Source organism: Hylaeus volcanicus, chromosome 5 (genome assembly GCF_026283585.1).
Source record: "Hylaeus volcanicus isolate JK05 chromosome 5, UHH_iyHylVolc1.0_haploid, whole genome shotgun sequence".
Taxonomy (NCBI): Eukaryota; Metazoa; Arthropoda; class Insecta; order Hymenoptera; family Colletidae; genus Hylaeus; species Hylaeus volcanicus.
Window position 1 is genome coordinate 14,921,515 of NC_071980.1, and position 8,231 is coordinate 14,929,745.

Here is an 8,231-nt window from a genome sequence, read left to right on the forward strand (position 1 = left end):
GAGTGAGAGTGAGAGTGAGAGTGAGAGTGAGAGTGAGAGTGAGAGTGAGAGTGAGAGTGAGAGTGAGAGTGAGAGTGAGAGTGAGAGTGAGAGTGAGAGTGAGAGTGAGAGTGAGAGTGAGAGTGAGTGAGTGAGTGAGAGAGAGAGAGAGAGAGAGAGAGAGAGAGAGAGAGAGAGAGAGAGAGAGTGAGAGATTCCACATCACCCTTGAGGTACTATTGTTGATGCGTTTTTTTTTGTCAATGGTATCCCCTGTAGGCCTACTCCACTGTGTCACCAGCTGATTGAGTCAGCTGGGTTGCACTTTTGTAAGTGCACTCGACGTCGGAAAGTTGCAATTTTAATATAATATTTTAATATTATATTCATTCGCTGATAGAATCAGCGAGTCTGCGCACTTATCTGAAAGTGTGCAGCTCGACGTCGGTTAGCGTTTGGATCTCCACTTTATAATATTAAACTTTTTTTTCTTACTTACATTCACTTTTTGATATTCTGAGGCTCCCGTATTGGCATGCCTCTGTTATATCTGCTGTCTACTATTTCTGGCAGCATACAATTCAGATAAAATTGTGTTAATTTTGGTTCCATTTCTCGCTTCCAAAAATCGCCATCTTTTTCAACACGAATGGACATAATTCCTTTCTTAGTCCACAGACAAAACAGGCAGTATTTTCTACCCGTTATGTGCAATTGTCCTTAGACTTGGTAGAAGTACAGGTGTGTTTTGCGCAATTCGCTGCCCGTACTGTCGGTAAATATGGCCTTCACAGACTTGTTTGTTGTTATTGCCTCTTCTGGAGTAATATCTTCTGCGGATTTCGGGCATTTTATTTTTACAATGCCGTCTTCACCGATAATGCCATCCGGCGATGCTCCCAAATAGGGTATCGATGCGTCGATGAAAAGACCACATTTTTTTATTTCAATGTTTTCCTTTTTCGACAATTCTCCCCGAGCAATTTCTTCATTCTCCTGTCCGTATTCTACGACAGGAACGTTCAATACACGTGGATACAACAGCGACTGTACCATCTTGCCACACGGTGTATCTTTGCGTCGGCGGTAAACTTTACCGAAGTTAGACGCTGTCAAAAGTTTTGACTTGTGAGCCAACCATTTCCTGCTTTTACATTGTTCTATGGTTTCCTGCTCAATTTTTTCTTTTTGATTTTGCCATTCGTTCAGCATTTCCAGATGTTTCTCTTTCTGGAGATCGAACATAAATTCATCCATGTCTGGTTTCTGTGCATTTGGTTCGTAATCTTTTTCTTTACTTGCACGGAAATTTTCCTTTTTGGTCTCGTTCTTCTTTTATTTTCCGGGATTTGTCAATTCTTTCTTCTTCTTCTAATTCTCTAGATCTAGTAACAGCTGTAGCGGCTATTTTCCACACGTTCTCTGTAATCGAGACAACACTTCTTTAGAGTTGTACTGAATTACAGCAGCGGCACATCTTCCTGTGTATGATCCTCTTTGGCCAAAATTAATGCGTTTTCCGCAAATATATTTCGCAATGATGGCATTAAAACTTTCTACCGTATTATTGTTGGTTCGGTACAGTAAGATTTCTGCGTGTGCCGCCAACGATCGAAGAATGTCTTGTATTTTTTGGTAAACTTCCAGGTTTAATAAATATGGGACGATGTTTTGTTCATTCTCCTTCATCGTTCCGTTGCAGAAATATTCAATTCTTTTGCAGTCTTTATGTTCTCCAAACATTCATAATATCTTCGTATAATTTTTGTTGTCTCTGTAATAACGAAGTATTTTCATTAAATCTATATTCTGCAGCTTTTGTAATTCTCATACGCATCCGTCGAATATTATTTTTGATGGCTTGTCTATAACAGCCCGGCGGAGTCTTCTTTGCAACTTCTTTTAACTTATTGCCGAAGTTGCGCAAAAAATAATTCGTGCATTCAATATTCTTTACACGAATCATATTTTTATATGGGTCGCAGTCTAAAATTTTTTTATAGACCCTGCTATCGCCATCAGCAATCAGTGTCGAATAAATTAATCCTTTTTTTTCGACACTGCTCTTGAAACCTTCTGCGATGGCATCGCTCTCCATCTTGGTAGACGCTTGATTTCTACCCCAATTTTTGAAACATTGATGGTGTGGCGGGTCTTTTTCTTTTATGGCTGCATATACAACAAATTTTGTTCTTCGCGCCAATAAATAATACTTTCTTAGTGTGATAACCAATGATCACACCAACACCGGACAGTGAGTCGTACTTTCCTGTTCGGTACGACCTTTTCATCCAGCTTCCGTCTGCAACTACAGGAATATGTGGAATTCTACATGAAAGGACATCACCTCTTTCAACGGCTAGCCTTTTTTCTTCTTCTGCCGCTGCTACCATTTCTGTTTCGGCAGCAGCGACTAATTTATTGACGTTGTGGTCGTGACATTTCCTATATTTCTTCTTTAACATGCAAGGGACATTGATAGATGTCAAAAAGTCCTCCATTTGTGCGTAGCCGCCTCCACTGAGAATGTTTGCTGCAACTGCATTCTCAGTTGTATTCATTACCTGAGCATTTTCAGGTTGGCTGTGCACTTCGGCTCTATAATTGCACATCCTGCATTCTAGAATAAGGGTTGAATTTAAACCCGATCTTTTCAGACCTTTTATTTCCAGGTGCCTTGTTGAACGTTCAAACGTTTCTGAATGTTCGCCGATCAATTTTATCTGGTCGAAGACGTGGTGCATGTCAACAATGCTGAACCCGTCAGACCGACATAACTTTTCGTCTGATTTCGTCGTTTCTTTTTCTACGACTAGATATTCTTCTTCGTCAGTGGCAGTTTCTGTCTGCATGACGACGCCTACTATCCGATGAAATTCTTCTTCCTTTTCATTTTTTGTATCTTCTTCTATTTCTTCTTCTTGTCGATCTTGACATTCATTCTCTACAATGTCTCTTCCATCTAATTCTATTTCCATTGCTTCTTCTATTTGTAATTTTTCATGTGCCGTTGCAGCTGACACAGTTTCAGTCTGCTCCTCTTCGCAAACTTGTTTACCTAACCGCTTCAATCTAGAAACAAAATAACACAAAAACCGTGCAATAACGATATGGCCTTAAGTTTCCCTTATACAGACATATTTTTTTAAATCTGGAGACTTGAAATATCGTGAAATTAAACTGATTTAAAATGAACGCTACACATATTTTTAAAAAACAGTCTGTAAAAAATGCATTTTGAAAAAAATTAGGTATATTCTATTTTACGACGTACGTGTTTATGAAGTTTTTTCAGATTTGTTCACTGCAAAATGGTTTTTTAAAAAATTCAAAAATTTTTATGCAATTTTTTTTTAGAAATTATGGAATGACCACGTTTATATTTGTACACTGTTAATGTCTTCTTATGATTATTAGTCTGTAATTTTTTCATATTTTTGGAAGTGGTGGAACGATGTTGGAAAAATGAAAAACCGATTGTTGTTTATATTATTACCTTAATTTGTCATCTGACTATGTTCATATTGTGTCTGTTTTAATAGTTTATTACCGTTATTATAGTATGATATTTTCAGATTTTCTGCACAGAGGTGCCACATACAAAAAAATTATAAATCGATATTTTCTAACTTTTCGTTCGCAGGGTACTATATATCGTACATTTGGATAATTAATATTTTTACGGCATCGAATGGTCATTATATGCAAGTTCAAAGTAGTTTTAAATGTATTTAATAAGTTCTGATTTGAATAAAAATTGTTCAAGTAAACATTGCAGTGTTTTTGTAGGCCTATAAACCAGTATCAACAAATTTAAAAAAAAAATATTTTTTCAAAAATTACCCCCCCCCCCCCCACCTCCAACCCCGAAATTTTTGACAATTTTTGTTCATTAGTAGAACAGTAAATGCATTTTGTTATTTTGAATCCAACGGTGTGTATGAGTTTATGATTATCATACTGGTAAATAATGTAGTGTAAAATTTTCGCTGTGGTAGTCAATATTGCAACGGAAAAGTAACGTCTATAATGGAATTCGTTAGTTTCGATACTTTCGAAAAATTGAAAAAATCATAACTCTTGATTGAGTAAACGGATGTCAATTATCAAACATGAAAACTGCGCGCCTTTAGATGAATAATTTTTAAAAAATATGAAACAATCGAAACGGCCTACTTTTTAGTTCTTTTTGACGGGAAAATATGTAAACAGTTGACAAATCTTAATAAATTAGTAGTTCTTTTTATAATTAACATTTTTGATTGAGCCATTTTTCGTTGAAGATCTCATGGAACCACACAAAAAACAAATAGAAAGTTTTTTTCTAAAGTGAAAATCCAATTTTTTAAAAAGGAAGGAAGGTTTTTATAAAGATTTCGCAAACCAATTCATCGACGATTTTGGTCAAACTCTAAAATCATTTACAAAAATTATTTTTCACATTCTCGGTCAAAATGAAGCATATTTTGTTAAATAACATATTGGAGCGACTTCTATTATTTATGAGAAAAAAATTCTTAAAAAAAAGAATAAAAATGGTTTGAAAGAAGTGATACTCGGAAAATATTTTTTTTTCGAAAAAACATATTTAAAAATAGGTTCATATTATTGGATTATGGAATTTTTAAATCAACAAATTCACACTAAATATTTTATATCAAATATTCTTTTATTTTAAAGAACACGGAAGCACGTCTTTATTCTTCTAGTGAGACTAACAGCTCTTTCAAAAGCGCATAGGAAAATTGGCGCCCAGGTCGTTGAAGAAAAATACGGCTTGGGTCTGCCACATGTTTTTCACACTGCCCTCCTGAACATAAATACTGTCAGAGGCCCAACTACGAAAGACAGAAGGAAAGAAACTTTCACTTTTGTAAAACACAGTGTTCCTCAACTCTAGATTTATTTTTGTTACGTTTATTATTAAATAAAGCAACACATATCTCATCAAGATGTACAAATTTTGTTTAAAAGATTCGAATATACATAGTACTCTGCGAATGAAAAGTTAAAAAATATCGATTTATAATTTTTTTTGTATGTGGCAAACATGTGCAAAAAATCTGACAAAAACATACAATAATAACAGCCACAATAAAACAGCCAGAATATGAACATAGTCAGATGAAAAATTAAGGTAATTATATAAACAACAATCGGTTTTTCATTTTTCCGACATCGTTCCATCACTTCCAAAAATCTGAAAAAATTACAGATTAATAATCATAAGAAGATACTAACAGTATAAAAATATAAACGTGGTCATTTCATAATTTCTATTAAAAATAAATGTTTTTAAACATTTTGAATTTTTTAAAAATCCTATTTCCAGTGCAAAAAAACTGAAAAAATTCATAAACACGTACGTCGTAAAATAGAATGTACCTAATTTTTTTCAAAATTTTTGATAAAGTGTAACGAAACAGCCCAAACGGTAAATTACGTTTAGCTCTGGAACTATCCTTCCGGTAATGGTAACGGGTTGAAACTTTGCACAAATGGTTTTCTTTGAACGCTCTATTAAATGATATGCTTATTTTCCAATTTGGCTCAAGGGCACTTTTGACCGCCTTATCCGGCTATCTTATAAACATTAAGAAATTCATAGATTTTTACAAATAGGAAAACAATGAAATCAGCTGTCATTCAATGTGATCTCAATAGACATTAATAGAGTCAATCTCGATAGACATTTATAATAGAGATTTTACAGTAGTAATTGTTATAAACATTGAGAAATCCATGTGTTTGAATTTGGAACAGGGCGTGGTATTCCAAATCACGTTACTGCGATACGTAGGTGCGCAATTTTGTAATATAAGACAGGTGCACATCCCAACCTTTTTAGTAGGCTATTTTTCGGCCAATTAGGGGCCACGCGAATCGCTTCGGCTATCCAGCGAAGCGTTCAGACACACTTCCGATAACCACGTTGATCTGACGAACACGTGTCGTGTACCGAAACAATTAAAGTAAAAGTTTACCGATCACTATTCGAAATTTATATCAAATGTAAAGACTATTATTTGTTAATATTGTGACGTTGAAATAGTGACTCATTCCAAGTTATGTACATTTATTCATAAGTTTTGTAAATAGTGTGTTACAATTAAAGTACGTGGCTTTGACTCTTTAACGTGTGCATTTAATCTCTTCGACTCCGAGTCTTTGATAAGGCTAATCAACCCATCCGTTCGTTAAGAACATCCTAAAACACCATGGATTTTTACAAATGGAGAAATCAAGACATTGTTCAATTTCGATCGATAAATTCATCTCCGAGTTACATAATAAATAGGAATTTTGCAATAACAATACTTATAAACAATAAGAAAAAATCATTTCTGCAAAGTGAACAAGTCGAAAACCTTTTCGACAACAAAATGTAAAGGGTTTCATCGATTTCATCGAATTCAGGCCGAACATACGTGAAATAGTACAATTTTGCGATAAAAAAAGTGCAATAAAATGATAAAAGATGGATGAAGGTGAAATGTCTTTTTAAGCTTTTAGGAGGCACCGAAGCCCTACCAGATGCAAGAAGATTCCATCCGATTGGTCAATCCGTTTCGAAAGAAGAAGCAATACAAAATTTTTCGGTTTTTTGGTAAAAAAAAAAAAGCGGGAAAAAAATAAAAGATCTTAAAATGTCGAAGTAACGGGACCAAACTGGGAATATGCTCTACAAGATACAAGAGGTTTCATCCCGATCAGTCAAGCCGTCTGGACGTAATCGGCGAACATACATAAAAAAAAAGGTAATTATAGAGAACAGGTTACATCCTCTCCAATTTCGATGATTTTTAAATATGTTGTAGAAATCAACATTGTGAATAACTTTTTCCTATACATATAACCGTCGCTCGGCCTTAGTTTCCAAGATATTTGCAAAATATCATTGCTACTACGACAATGAATATTGCGTATAGCTACGCGTCTGTGGCAGTGCGTGTGTAAGCGTTCAGTCGTCGATTGTTTAGGCTCGGAATACACGTACACGTCTGTGAGTTTCCGTACTTTCGAGGCGTATACTTTTCAAAATCCTGTTACAAAAATTGAAAAGCATATATGTCTCAATCATACGCATGCTGGCGGGCTGCGCCGCCCAGACCTCCCGCTAAACTATAAACACCCCTCAGGCTAACCGTGTACACACCTGAGTGGTGCGCTGCAGTACTCGTTGTTGGGGGCTTCGCCCCCAAACCCCCGACCGGGGGCGAACCCCCGGACCCCTATTTTTTTACTGTACGAATACAAATCATGCGCTACTTTATATGTATAAATGAGTTCGGAACAGATTAAAACTCAAGCCGACCAGCGAATGATAGCTAACGCATACAGACTCACAGACGCGTATGTGCATTCCGAGCCTGAACAAGTGACGACTCAACGCTTACACACACGCTGTCACAGACGCGTAGCTAGCTATACGCAATATTCATTGTTGTAGCAGCAATGATATTTTGCAAATATCTTGGAAACTAAGGCCGAGCGACGGTTATATGTATAGGAAAAAGTTATTCACAATGTTGATTTCTACAACATATTTAAAAATCATCGAAATTGGAGAGGATGTAACCTGTTCTCTATAATTACCGTAAATGTATATTGTTTACACTGACCTATTTCGAAGATACGCTCCTTTTCTGCTGTATCTTTTCCTGGAGATGCGAAGATGTTTCAATGATTCTTTCCCCTTCAAGTATCGTGATGCCACATTCCGTTCCGTCCGTATCGTAGAATTATTGTTATCCATTTTAGAAACACAATATTACAAACACTATACACAATATTGCGAACACTATACACAATATTAAAAAATAGCTCAATTTTATATGTACACGTGCGAAGGTGTTACGATATATCACTGAACTGAATCAGAAGTTCGAAATTCAGTTATTTGCTTTCAAAGTCAGACGAGTGGGATGATTGTCGTTCTCGGTATACGATCTTGGTGACGCGGGGGTTTGGGGGGCGGATGGCTGAAGAGACCGATCACGTCCGACGTCAAAAATGACGATCGCAAAGGTTTCGTCGTTGACGCCGATCGCGAGCACAGCAGTCAAGCTAGAAGAAGCAACCGTGCATGTTCAAACCACTGCAAGTTTATTGTACTACAGAAGTTTACTGTAAATGGCTTGTTTTCTTATAATTATTAGAATCCAGTTTTATATAGAGCGTTCGTGTCAATGATTAATATTTAAAACCAGGAAAGAGGAGAAAGTGATAGTGTTTTTTTTATAACCAACGTA

At 36.0% G+C, this 8,231-nt stretch overlaps 1 protein-coding gene across 1 annotated transcript; it reads right to left on the bottom strand.

Moving 5' to 3' along the window:
* Window positions 1-154: 154 nt before the first annotated feature.
* On the bottom strand, window positions 155-7,856 carry LOC128876488 (uncharacterized). The gene is made up of 2 exons (XM_054122909.1): window positions 7,602-7,856; window positions 155-3,051 (listed from the first exon to the last, which is right to left on the bottom strand). Exons 1-2 carry the CDS (start codon window positions 7,733-7,735, stop codon window positions 2,097-2,099), a joined length of 1,089 nt encoding a protein of 362 aa, XP_053978884.1. The 5' UTR covers window positions 7,736-7,856; the 3' UTR covers window positions 155-2,096.
* Between the last annotated feature and the right edge of the window lie 375 nt (window positions 7,857-8,231).